At 41.6% G+C, this 14,065-nt stretch overlaps 1 protein-coding gene across 4 annotated transcripts in view; it reads right to left on the bottom strand.

Moving 5' to 3' along the window:
- Positions 1–14,065, bottom strand: part of afap1l1a (actin filament associated protein 1-like 1a) — a 179,252-nt gene that overhangs the window by 56,848 nt on the left and 108,339 nt on the right. For all 4 annotated transcript variants that reach the window (XM_078231138.1, XM_078231136.1, XM_078231139.1 and 1 more), the window contains 2 exons: positions 6,874–6,972; positions 1,713–1,924 (listed from right to left, as the gene is read on the bottom strand). In XM_078231138.1, the coding sequence (XP_078087264.1) occupies positions 1,713–1,924; positions 6,874–6,972 (311 nt within the window). The remainder of the gene's footprint in view (positions 1–1,712; positions 1,925–6,873; positions 6,973–14,065) is intronic.

Below are 14,065 nucleotides of genomic sequence, written 5' to 3'. Positions count from 1 at the left end.
ACACAGTTCAGCCTTAATTGGCAAAGCATGGACTTTTTACTGAGAAGATGCATGAGCGACAAACTTGTTGCAATAGAGCAAAGAAAACTACCCAAAATCTCAATACATCATTCGTTACATGGGTGTCCCTTGTTTCCAAATAAGGCCTGTAGCCATATGCAACTCAAGAGGCATTCAGCATGGTGAACCAGCTGTATCATGTACCAAGTAGGCTCAATCATCCCCCATCAGTGCACAATTCCTCACTCTAAGTTTTTCTCAACTTGTGCTGTTATTGGAACATAGGAACAAGAGTGGGCTATTCAGCCCATCTAGCCTGTTCTGCTATTCATTGAGATCATGGCTGATCTGGCCTAATTCCATACACCTGCCTTTGGTCCATATCCCTTAACACCTTTACTTAACAATGTTTATCCATCTCGGATTTAGAGATGGCAACTGATCTAGCATCAACTGCCATTTGTGGATGAGAGTTCTAAACCTCTACCACCCTTTTGTGTGTAGAAGTGCTTCCTAACATCTCTCTTGAACAGTCTGGTCCTATTTTTTTAGACTATGCCCCCTAGTTCTAGAATGTCTAACCATTGGAAATAGTTTACCTTTATCTACCCTGTCTTTTCTTGTTATTATGTTGAAGACTTTGATCAGATCACCCCATAACCTTCTAAATTCTAGAGAACACAGGTCTAATCTGTATAATGTCGCCTCATAATTAAACCCCTGAAGGCTAGACATCATTCTTGTAAACCTATGCCTCACTCCTAATATATTCTTCCTAAGGTTGGTGCCCAGATCTGCTCACAGTACTTCTATTAGTTTTAACTAGGATTTTGAGTAGCTGCAGCATAACTTCTGCACCCTTATATTCTAGTCCTCTATATATAAAGGCCAGCATTCCATTAGCCTTCTTGATTATTTTCTGCACTGGTTTGTGGCATTTTAAAGGTCTATGCACCTGAACCCTCAAGTCTCTTTGGACATCTATAGTTTTTAACCTCATACCAACTAGAAAGTACTTTAATCTATCCTTTTTTGGTCCAAAATGAATAACCTCATACTTGCTTAGATTGAAATCCATCTGCCACAGTTTTGCCCATTCACTCAGTCTATCAATATCCCTTTGTAATCTTCTGCTATCATCTACATTGTCCACAGTGCTGCCTAACTTTGTGTCATCAGCAAATTCAGATATATGACTTTCTATGCCATTATCCAAGTCATTAATAAATAATGTGAACAATTGAGGTGCCAACATGGATCCTTTTGGGACACTCCTAGTCACATCCTGAAGTAATTTTAATTACTTTTCCAGTAGCAATAATGTGGTGAACGGATCCATTATTTTGGTTCCTAGCTCATCACCATTAACAAAATCAGATACTCAGAAAGAGCATATTTTAAAGCCATGAGCTCCTTGATATTTCTTGGCAGCTCATTAATTAATTAGCGAAAAATTGAATTAAAAGGACCTCAGGTCTTTAGGTTAAACAGGTAAAAGGGTCCAATTACATGGGATGTCATGCCTCATGTTACTAACATATCTCCTAAAAAGTACAGTTCACACTTCAAAAGTATATTTAGATTTATAAATAAAGACATATGGCTATTTTGACTAACTTCCAAAAATATTCCATGGGGACCCATCAGCTAATTGGTTAAAATTTTAATGTTTCAGTGGTTAGTCCTTCCAAGTTTAAAGTTTATCAATTTACCAGTAGCCTGTTCTCCTTAATGACACAGAGCTGTTTGGCCCACTGCCCAAAGCGTTTCTTCCTCAGCAGAAAGGCACAGATCCTGCAGTCTTTCACCAGGTCCATGGAGGCTTCCTCGGAGGGCCACTGATGGGTCAGCCGTTGACCTTTCCCATCTTCCTCCTCTTCATCGTATGATTCATAGGAGCTGCTCATTACATCCGAGTCATTATCTGTGTGAAGAAATTAGTATATGTTCAACAAAGCAATACAATCTGTCAGAGATTCAGCAGTTCTGGTATGTTTGACAAGTCGCAGTTCGAAGGAGTGTTCGATATCACGTACTGTTTTTATTAAGCTTAGTACTCTAGTCTTTTATTATTCTTTGCTTCTCTCCTATTTTTAGAACACTCACTATATGAACACACGGGTGGAATTTTATGATGTTGTCGGGATAGGGGTGGGACCATAAAGTGCAACGCGCCATTCAAAATCCATTGACTTCGGCGGGACTGGAAAATCCCGCTGACAGGAAGGGCCGGAGAATTCTACCCATGATTCTATATGGTGTATCAGCATTCTACATTCTTTACTCACTCAACACAAGCACTGAGTCAAATGGAACGGAGTTCCTGATTTGACTTTCATTTAAAGAAATGTTTATCCTAAATACATTAGCTTATTTTCTTAATATGATTTTTTTTGTGCTCAGCTGCATGAATATATATTGCAACTGATACCAGGCAATATATAACTCAGAAACAAAAATTGCTTTGATGTCAGAAAAGGTGACTTTGAGAATCTATGAAGACATAAGGCTGGAAGCGTACACCTGTGAACATGAACTGAGAATAGGTTCAGGCTTGGCCGTAATACTGCCACCGCCCACCTTCCCGCCCCTTTGTCAAATTATCCATCAAAGTCTGCATGTATGTATCCACTTGGGCAAAGTACTGACTGGCCTGAGAGCAGCGTCAATCCAGTCATATGCCAGAATGGAGCATATGAGGATGGGGAGAGGAGACAATGAACAAGAAAAAGAAAGAAAGCTGATGGCACATGAACCCTGCCCTGTGTGAAACAGCCTTCTTGCATAGAGTGGGTCAGAATCCAGTAGAGTTGTGTGAATTCAAATTAAATAACAGAAAATGCTGGAAAACCTCAGTAGGTCTGGCAGCATCTGTGGAGAGAGGAACAGACTTAATGGCTGGAAATTTATGCCCCGCCCGCCATGGGAATCGAAGCGAGCAAGGGGTGGGCCATGGAAAGATTTACACCTCTATCAAATCTGAGGGGAGATTTGATAGAGGTGTATAAGATTTTGATGGGTATAGATAGAGTGAATGCAAGCAGGCTTTTTCCGCTGAGGCTAGGGGAGAAAAAAACCAGAGGGCATGGGTTAAGGGTGAAAGGAGAAAAGTTTAAAGGGAATATTAGGGGGGGCTTCTTCACGCAGTGAGTGGTGGGAGTGTGGAATGAGCTGCCGGATAAAGTGGTAAATGCGGGGTCACTTTTAACATTTAAGAAAAACTTGGATGGGTTCATGGATGAGAGGGGTGTGGAGGGATATGGTCCAAGTGCAGGTCAGTGGGACTAGGCAAAAAATGGTTCGGCACAGACAAGAAGGGCCAAAAGGCCTGTTTCTGAGCTGTAATTTTCTATGGTTCTAACTTCGTGTGGGATTTTACGGTTAGGGGATGAATGAGGCGGTAAAGTCCTGCCCATAATTTTCAGTCCGTATGACCCTTCCTCAGAGCTGAAGGGAGGGAGAAACGTGTTGAATTATAAGAGGGGGTGGAGCAGTCAGAGCAGAGTAGAACGTCAGTGATAGGTGGGAGCTAGGAGAGATTGCAACAAAGATGTGCGAGGCTTGAGACAGAGGAAGCGTTAATGGCGGTGTGAAGGGTGAAAGAAAGTGTTGATATAAGTAAAGTAAGATAGCAGAATGCGTTAATAGGAGAACAAAGATCAGTGCTCAGTGAAAGCAGAACTGAAGAACAAGTGACAGATGGCCCAGTGTGGGGAGGGGGGGGGGGGGTGTGGTGGTGTGTGGGGGCGGGTGGTTGCATAGGGACAAAAATGTTTTGGATTATAAAAAAGGTCAAGATGGAGGAGAATGGTCACAGTTTAAAGTTGTGAATATAATGTGGGTTTCACTGCGAGCAGGAAGTGTTCCATAGTCACAGTGTCCACATCTATAGCGTTAATCCATCTTTTCCAGTATCAGATGATAATGATCCTTCTGTGTATTTGCCAGCATTTCCCATTTTTAGTTCACATCTTTTGTAAGTTGTATTTGTTTTAAAGTCTTTACTTTGCGGAATATTACAACCGTGTATCATATCCTTTGTACTTTATAATGCTCACATCTCCACCAGGCCATAAATCCTCATAATTTTGTGAAACCCTCTGAGAGAAGAGTCAGCGAACATGATATGAGTTTAGATGGGAACCACTCATCCTCTAAATGTCATGTTGTGCGTATGAAGCTTCTGCTGCTGACTTTTCTAATGCCATCATCAGCACTACTCTGCAATTGTGCTGTCAGTGCTGTCTTCCCATAGTATTTTGTTCTCCCAGTGGAATGCTTTACTTTCTTTGAGTGTTACGCCCAATAACCCAGCTGAGAATTGGCAACACTGCTGATGGTTCTGGAGTTTGAATGACATTCAAATCTAGGAGTGCATCGAGGGGCTTTGCATGGTAGGGTGCCGTTACCTCTGTGGTGAGCCTTAAGCTTCCCGTTTAAAGTTTTAAAAACCATTTTTAAACTCTTTATAAACTCACCACCTGACATATAAGAGTGAGGAATCATTTTCATCCAAATTCAAATGGTTTCACTAATCATTCCTTTAAAGATTTTGTGAAATAATTTAAAATATTTGGAAAATTGAATGAAATGAAAAGAAATGAGGAGTTGCGAGATGCTATGGACCTCAAGTCCAGAGTAAAATAGCTCACAAAATCATAGTTCCAAAAGAGGCCATTTGGCCATTCGAGCCTGGATGGACAACAATCCCACCCAGGCCCCATCCCCATAACACCACATTTTTACCCTGCTCATTCCCCTGACACCAAAGGGCAATTTAGCATGGCCAATCCACCTAATCTGCACATCTTTGGACTCTAACCCTGGTCATTAGATCTTGTATCTATTGACTCCCAATCCCCATTGTTGATGGAGTTTGGATCACCCCTAGCCTACCCCCATTGCCAAGATCAGGTACCAGACCATCCCTAGCATCAGATACGTTTGCTCCCCACCACGCTCCCATTAATGCAGCAGCAGGTGGGAATAAAAAGAATTCTCGGTAGGGTAAAAGTTCTAGTTATGGGTTCTCCAACTGAAACTCGTTCCCCCAACAACCCTGCTTATGAAAACCTCCCTTGTCAAATTTGGGGTGAACCTTTTAAAAATGTTTCTGATATTTGAGTAAATGAAGTTACAATTGTGCAGCAATAATCGTCCAACCTAATAACTTGTATTGTTGCTCTATATTGGTTGAAACAAACACAATGAGTTGTGTTGGACACTTCCATTCTGCTTGTAATCCTGAGCTCCCAGTCACTTGCCAATTCAATTCTCCATTCCACTCCCTCCCAACTTCTCCTTTTTTGCCATTCTAAACTGTTTCAGTGAAGTTTAGCATAAGCTTGAGGAAAGGCATTTTATCTTTCTGTTCGGCGCATTATCTCTGGCCTTAACTTGTAACAACTTCAGACCTCAAAGAAAGTTCTAATTTTCTCTTTGACAGTCAGCTCTGGCAATGTGAGATGGACATGGCAGTATTTCAAGGTTGGGGTGGGCTACTTGGAGTGAGCACTGAGAACAACCGGTGGGATGACCTGCACTGTTGGTGTCTATCTGCTTCCTTTATTCCTTCTTCCACTAGATTCCCATGTCACCGGAGTCTGCTCCCCCATGTGCTTCTTTTTCTACATATTCAATTCTCTACTTCATATTGTCTTTTGTTTCTTTGATTTCTCTCAATACGGGCCTCAGTAAAAAGTACCCTGAATTGTGCATTCAGTTCGATAAGAGCTAGGTGCGGGATAGTGTCAGACCCGCCAACCGCGGAAGCAGAGCATTGGCAGCCACAGCAGTAAGCGTGTGTTGAAGCGAGCTGGTTAGAAAATCCACTTTGGTTCTCTGGGACTTTATTCCATTTGTTTCTGAAGCTGTTCAGTCCTCTAGCACTCATCCTTCTCATATCTTCAACCCCAAACTGGTTTTCCCCTGCTCATTTATCCCTCATACCCTTTTTTTAAAACCCTCCATGCCAACTCGTGATCCCCACTCACACCCATGGCTCTGGATGATCTCCATTCCAGCTCCATAACTACTCACCCAGCATCCACCATGGGCAGACCTCAAGGCCCATGAAGTTGAAAGAAAGCTTGTAACATTGTAAAAGAGCTCTCGCTTATAAACATATGATAGAGAAAATTAAGTTTCCCATTCATGAAACCCATTTAATGCTTTTAAATCTCAAGTGCTTAATCTCTTGTAAAGACAAATAACCTTCCACTGAGACACCACAAAGACAGTTAATCCTTTAACAGCCTCTTTGAACTACCAATCTGTCAACTCAGAATGCTCTGGTGAGATATTTGCCATTTTTGTCACCCAAGCATTCAGAATGATATCATTGTCGCACTTGGAGAAATGTCAACAAAGAACTCTTTTCAAACTGCATGTCCAGATGCTACAATTTTTTTCTAACCTGCAGCAGATGGTCTGTTAATCCAAGCAGGGCAGTAGAGGTTTTTATTTAACTCTCACTAACAGTTACAGTCTGTTTTTTGTTAAGTTTAAAGAGCAGGAGATTTAAAAAAACATTGTGACAGTTTTATAGACCTTATACACCCATCAAAAGTATTTATGTCTATCCATCAATACATGAATCATATGCTGTTGGTTAAGGCCCTTGCAATAGTCAAAATGAAGTCTATTTGAACTCAGCACATCTGTTTGTGTTTCTCTCCTGTGTGAATCATGCCACTCTCCAAAAATTGTTGTAAATGGAGTTGGGAGTTCCTGCTCACAATTTCTAAAAACCTAATGTCATGAGCTCCTTGTGAAGCATCAAATATGAGTTACAACATACCAGCTACTGTCTTATTTATACTGAAGCTTATTTACGCAAGTGGACAATATAAAAATGAAATATTATATAACTACATGAATGCTTATGTTCTCCAATGATCCTGGTAAGTGGATAATTATTGTCAGCATCTTCATAGTAGCCGTCCTCGATAGAGTTTGGTGGACTGGAACTGTCTGGGGGAAAAAAGGAAAGCTATTAATACATATTAGAAAAATACCTTTTTTAAAAAAAACTTTAACACAGCGCTGATCATGTTGACTAACTAAAAGTGTCATGCAAAAAAAAGACTTATTTATACGGTATCCTTCACAATCTCAGAATGTCCCAGAGCCCTATACAGCCAATGCAGTACTTTTGAAGCGGGGAAACTATTATAATGTAGAAAACGTGACAGCCAAATTGTGGAAAGCAAGGTTCCCCTAAACAGCAGTATAAAAATCCCTCAAATAATTCCACTAAGTTACTAGGACATTATTCTTAGAAGTTTTTAATCAAGCTGTTTTTGAGGGCCATGTGGTCTTTCAGTTAAAGTTGATTGCATAACATTTTTGACCATTTCGCTCATTTTGCTCTCCAACAATGTTCAACTCGTGCAATATTCTATTTCCATGTTTTACACGTTTTTGACTCTATGTTCCTATTTCTTACAACCCTCAAATACATCCTTTTTAGTTCCTAAAATATTAATGGAGTCTCATTATTCCTCACTTGTTTCCTTGAGGATTATCTTAATGCCTGATAGATATTTTACCATCTGTCCTTTTCATAATACTTTATTTACTAATGGAAAGTCATATACCAGTTTAACTAGGTTTCAAATTTGACCACTATCTTTATTTAAGGACACAGCCATAGAGAATTTGTTAAACACCTTTATATTTTAATAATCCCCTCAACATTTTTTCTAAAGAAAGTATCTCAGAATTATCTTCTTTGTCATTGTTCTCCCAGCCCCCTTTCTTCACTGCGTACACTTCCACAGTGCTGGCTGCATTCTCCTCCCTTGCTCAGATAGTGATTCTGCATTCGTTAGCTCAGCTTTGTTAGCTATTCTCCCATGGGGTGGGGGGGCATCACTCTTGAGCCCATTCCTTTCTTTAACTGATATCCACAGGCACACGCTTTCCATTAGTAAATCATTGGGTGGCAATGAAGGGAGCTTTTGTCTTCCATGCTCAGGGAGGCCAAGGCAAATTGTGTTTTCCCCAGCTGATATCAGCTAATTCAGCACAGACTGGAAATCAAATACGTCATATGGCACGATTGCAGCCTTTTTTTAAACAATTTTACGTGGTCAGGATTGTTCTCCTGCTAACATTTGTACCAAATTTTTAATTTAAAGAACATATTAGATCTTATAATTTTTTAGAAATTGTCTTTTTTGGTTTAACAATTCTAATTTGTAAAATCTTTTTGCACCCAATTCCTAACTTTTTTGTTTGCCTGACTTAAATAAGGTTTACAAATGACAGGTATTTAGATAACGTAAAATAAGGACTCTAATGAATAATGGATATAGGAGTAGGCTCACATCTGACTTTCCTGCAGAATCCTGGTTAGAGATTAATGTAACAAAACACAACTTTTGAGCTGAAATGGAAGGGATGGGTGGGGATGGGGGCGTGGGGGATGGAGGTTATGAAGGTGGAGATATAAAGGATCTCTTAAGGCACTGTTCACACCTCACTAGATTTCCGATAAGGGTTGTTCTTCCTACATAGTTCATCAGCCCTTTTGTGTTTCAGAACCATTCCTCATCTCATTCTGCAGCTTAATCTAGAACTTGCAAGAAACATTCCTTCCAATTTTTTCTTGAAGTGTGTAGGTCATTTATTGAAGTGTGTGGCCTGTTTGATGTCTTTTGCATGGATGTGCACGATGACTTAACCGGTCAGTAAAGTTGCCTGTACAGACTTCATTAATGAACATAAAAGATGTTTAATAATAAGAATTGTACTGCAGCCGCATGGCTGTAGCTGGCTCCCAAAATGTCTCTGCTGAGGAGCCTCTCTCTCTCTCCATGGGGTGATTGCATACAGTGGGTGGAATTTTACCATCCCGCCCGCCACAAGAATTGTTGTGGGCGGGACACCAACCGTGACCTCGGGCAGAATTTTCCAGTCTTGGGGCGAGCGCAGCCGGAAAACCCTGCCTACTGAGTCACAATTGGTCACACAGACCATCTGATCCTTACTCTGCTGTGTTGCCCTTAAAGGGACAATCACCACAGGGTCCGACATGTATGCGGCATTCATGGGGACCTTTGCGTTGCTGTGCGGTTGTGCAGTTTATAGGGAATGTTACTTGCATGTCCCTGTTCCCAGCTTGCCACATTATACAAACGGAAACACAGTGCAGGACAAAACCTAAATGCAGCAAGAATATTGTTGTCATGGTAACCTGTTGGAATCTCACCTTAGTTACATATCATGTGACTGCTGTATATTATCCTTTTAAACCTAATTGTTAGAAGCATATCGTTTTGAGTGTTGGTTATTGATAAAACGTAAGACAATATAAAACATATGCAATATTCTTAAGACACACAAGAACAATACAAGGAGGGTGGAAGAATTTGCAGATGGTGGTGTGGGGGTGGGGTGGAGGTTTTTTCATGCCAACACACAGAGAAACCACTCGAGGATAGTTGCCGCATTTTCAGATCAAAATACATAGGAGGCTGGATTTCTTACTCCTTCCCCTCCCCCACCTGCACAAGAGCAATATAAATGAAAAATGTCATGCTTTGTTCTCCGACTTCAACACATTCATCAAAAGCCACAATGCTGAGCTTCCTCTGTAATTCTTAAACAATCCCATTCCCTTACAAAATAGCATGCAGCATTCCAAACTTAAAAAAGCTGTCACTACAAACAAGAAACGCATTAAACCATGACCAGCTCATTCATTTATTCTTGTTTTTATAAAAAATTATCTAGTATTTCCTTAGATGTTAAGCTGGAAAATCTGGACGCAATGGGATTTAAGATGAAAGAAATATAAATCATCTGAAGTTAGTGAATCTCTTTGTGCCCCAGCCTGAGCTGGATGATATTACAGTTCTGTCCATCATTGTCCAGAAAGAACAATATAGTAGCATACAAAAGTACCTGGGAAAGATCTCATCGGATAGCTAATAAATCTTCAAGAGTATCACACTGCAGATTTTTCCCTCAGTAAGGATTTGAAGCAGATACACTTCATTTTTTTTCATATGCGTTCATGGGATGTGGGTGTCACTGACAAGGCCAGAATTTATTGTCCATCCTAAATTACCCTTGTGAAGGTGGTGGTGAGCTGCCTCCTTGAGCTGCTGCAGTCTACGTGGTGTAGGAACACCCACAGTGCTATTAGAAAGAGAGTTCCAAGATTTAGACCCTACAACAGTGAAGGAATGGCGCGATAGTTTCAAGTCAGGATGGTGTGTAAATTGGAGGAGAACTTGCAGCTGATAGTATTCCCATGAATCTGCTTCTCTTGTCCTTCTTAGTGGCAGAAGTCACAGGTTTGGATGGCACAGTGGTTAGCACTGCTACCTCACTGCACCAAGGACCCGGGTTCAATTCCGGCCTCAGGTCACTGTCTGTGTGGAGTTTGCACATTCTCCCTATGTCTGCGTGGGTTTCCTCTGGGTGCTCCAGTTTCCTCCCACACTCCAAAGATGTGCGGGTTAGGTTGATTGACCATGCTAAATTGACCATTAGTGTCAGGGGGATTAGCAGGGTAAACATGAGGCTACGGGGATAGGGCATGGGTGGCATTGTTGTTGGTGCAGACCCGATGGGCCGAATAGCCTCCTTCTCTACTGTAGGAATTCTGGAGAGGGAGAAAATAGGTGAGAGATATGCCGGGGCAATGGCCCAGCCATTGTAATACTTAGATTCTTAGGCACCAGATTAGAAATTATGCAGTGGGTTAATCACCGTAACGACATCACAAATCATATTATCCATTGCTGAAATGTTAGGGATTGAACTTGTTATGGCAAATCAGGGTAAAGGGACCATGAAAGGTTTAGATATTTTCAAAACAATTCCTGTCTCCTGTGTGAAAGCAATTCCATTCCTGTGTGGTCTCTTTGTTGGCAATACTACAGCAAGCTAATTGCCCACCCAAAAGAAATTTGTTACTTTACCTGAAATAGTTCAATTTGAGTACATTTAATTTTTCATCTCTTTGAATAGAAAGAACAATTAGTATTAGGACCCAAGCATCTTGTGGGGGTTGTGGGGTCCCTTAAATTAAATAATTCAGGCAAAGACCTGTACCCTTCTGCATACACCCAGATAATGTAGGCCATTACAAGCTATTTCAGCTTGGACAGAATAAGAGGAGGTGGCCATGCTCGAGTTTAAAATTTATTAGTGTCACAAGTAGGCTTACATTAACACTGCAATGAAGTTACTGTGAAAATCCTCTAGTCGCCACACTCTGGTGCCTGTTTGGGTACTTTGAGGAAGAAATTAGCATGGCCAATGCATCTAACCAGCATGTCTTTCGGACTATGGCCGGAGTAAACCCATGCAGACACGGGGAGAACGTGCAGACTCCGCAGGTATTCTAGGCAATTACTTTATTTCTGATGCAAAAGTGTTATCACTTTTAGAGTCAAAATTGCACTGAGTAAGCAATCAGTATTCCAGGCATTCTGATGCAATGGACACATTTCACTTTTACACGGGTATAACATTGAAGCAAAATTTACTTCAGTGTCATTACAATCCCTGGGAGAGGAAATGTGCAAATGTCTTCATCGTTAATTTATGGGACAGTACCTATCTCAGTTCAGTGAGAGAAGCAGCAAAGCTTCAGAGAAGCCTATTAAATTTATTATCTTATTTGATGACATTAAGTCTACTGCTTCATTCCACAACCTGGTTAACAACAATCCAATTTGCCGTGTAGAACCCAGATTATATTGGTAATTTAAAAAGTGGCCATCTGTTTAGTACAAGATTATTTTGACGACCAGGGACATCATTGTGAAAGCAAACCCTTTGCAGAAGAGTTTTAATCAAACACAGATTGCAGACTCCTGTAGCTGCAAAATGGGGTCCTGAGAAAGTGGTATTCTCTGGTTTACTTAAGACATTGCTTACATTACGATATTTTATTAACAGCATAAATATTTAAAGGTTGAAGAGTTGTAAGTCTGCACTGAAGAGGAGCTTGGTTGATCCTGTACTTGTATCTTACTGACCTGGGAGTTGTTCAACAAGCCTTCTTGAAGCAAGTTTCAACTGCCTGTCTGCTCTATCCCCTGCAGGCAGTCCTGGCTGAACAACTGCATGGTGCCAGTAAGATTTTGGCCTATTTTTGTGGTCAAGTATATAAGTGGATTGAAGCATTTCAACATAAATAATAAAGAAATTTAACCATTATAAAACAACCATTCATCACTCCGGACTTTGGGCCATGTACGTTTGATTGAATCATTCTCTTCAACTGCAAGCAACATTATAAATGTGGCTAACAAGTTACAGACTCATAGGGTGGAACTTTATGATTTAATTTCAAAACCTTGTCTGCAATTTTGTGCTTATGTTTGCCGTGAGCAGGAACGGTGCAGATCTGGGCACAAAATTCTGAGAGAGTTGGGAAACAAGAATCTCGCCAGCGATTCGTTTTCCGAATCACCCCGCCGTTCCCCCTCCCACACCCCACCAGTGATGTAGTAAGGTTCATTTAAATAAATTATAATATAATTAAAAGACTTTCCCACCACATTGAACCCTGCACATTGAGATCTCCCCCATTGCCGATGTGACATCACGTCGACAAAGTTTACAACAAGTTTTTAAAAGTGGAAACCGGGTGAGGGGGATTCGGCCAGGGGCGCAAAGATAAGTATAGTCCCCGGGGGGGGGAGAGGGTCATGGCCAGGCACTACCCCGGCACACTGGATTGTCTGGGAGAAAAGCCAGCTGTGCAGCCTCCGAGCTGCACACCAGTTTTCTCGCCTCAGCCAGTACTTTGTGCAAAGAATGGAAAATTCCGCCATTGTCTTGAATGAGAAAAGCAGAACTGCCTTGGTGACTTTTCCCGCCAAAGTTTCAAGCTCTTAGAAAAAAAAATGGAATGGGTGGGACCCACGACGTGATGGCTGGCCTTCTCTCCTTTTGGCCCCTCTGTTTCCTCTCAGGGGAGGCGCTCCGCGTGGAGTATAGAAACTCCATCTGCTGAATTGCAGATGGCACTTCCCCCTGCTCTGAAGATTGCAATGTGCAGAAGGCTTCGGCAGAGTTGACAAAAAAAGTCCTCGGCAAAGTGCTAGCAAAGCAAATACTTCAAGAAAACATAGGGAAACGTCTGATATCCCAAGACACAAGCAAACTCTCACCTGAGTTCCTCAGATAGCCAAAGCTCCAGCCTTCTTTTACCCCACCCTTAAATGAGAAAAGTGAAATAATGGGATGGCCGCCTGCCCGTGCGCCGATCTAAAAATCGCACCGGCAACATTAAATTCTAGTTGATTACACTATGATGGAATTAACTAGGTTCCCAATTGTCTGTGAGTGCGCAAAGACATTGGGACACGTGCCCGACATCTTCTCGTGCAGTTTTACGCTCGTCCAGCTCAGAAGAAAATAGCGTGAAAATTTCAGGCCCATGTCTGTTTTCTTTTCATTCACGTAATGTTGGCACCAATGGTGAGGTCAGAATTTATTGCCCTTGGGTGGTGAGCCACCTTCTTAATTACAACTCAATGCCGTGCCAGGCCATTTCCGAGGGCAGTTAAGAGTCAACCACATTGCTGTGAGTCACGTATACATCTAGCTTGATAAGAATGGGCAGGATTTAACCTGCAACCTGCTGGTGTTTCACGGTGGCGTGAGGCAGCCCGCCATCGACAGGCGGCAGGATCTTCTGGTCCCGTCGTTGTCAACTGAGTTTCCCGTCGAATGTACTGAAAAAAACTGAGGCACGGACACGCTGTTGGAGGGACCTGAAAATCCCACAGATTTTAACAACCAGGAAGTTCCGACCAATGTCAAATTTCCTTCACTGAAATCCTGTGGGTTTTTAAGCACCAATTCTGTTGTTTCGTGGTCACTTTTTACTGATATAGGTTTTTGAATTCCTGATATTGTTTAATCCTCGGAAAGCAGCCAGCATAGTCAAGGAGCCCATGCACCCTGGATATACACTCTTCCACCTTCTTCCGTCAGGAAAAAGATACAGAAGTCTGAAACTACGTACCAAACGACTCAAGAGCAGCTTCTCCCCTGCTGTCATCAGACTTTTGAATGGACTTACCATATATTA

This window comes from Mustelus asterias, chromosome 16, assembly GCF_964213995.1.
Source record: "Mustelus asterias chromosome 16, sMusAst1.hap1.1, whole genome shotgun sequence".
NCBI classification, from domain to species: Eukaryota; Metazoa; Chordata; class Chondrichthyes; order Carcharhiniformes; family Triakidae; genus Mustelus; species Mustelus asterias.
The sequence above is the reverse complement of the archived record's forward strand: the minus strand, read 5'-3'. Positions and strand labels throughout refer to the sequence as shown.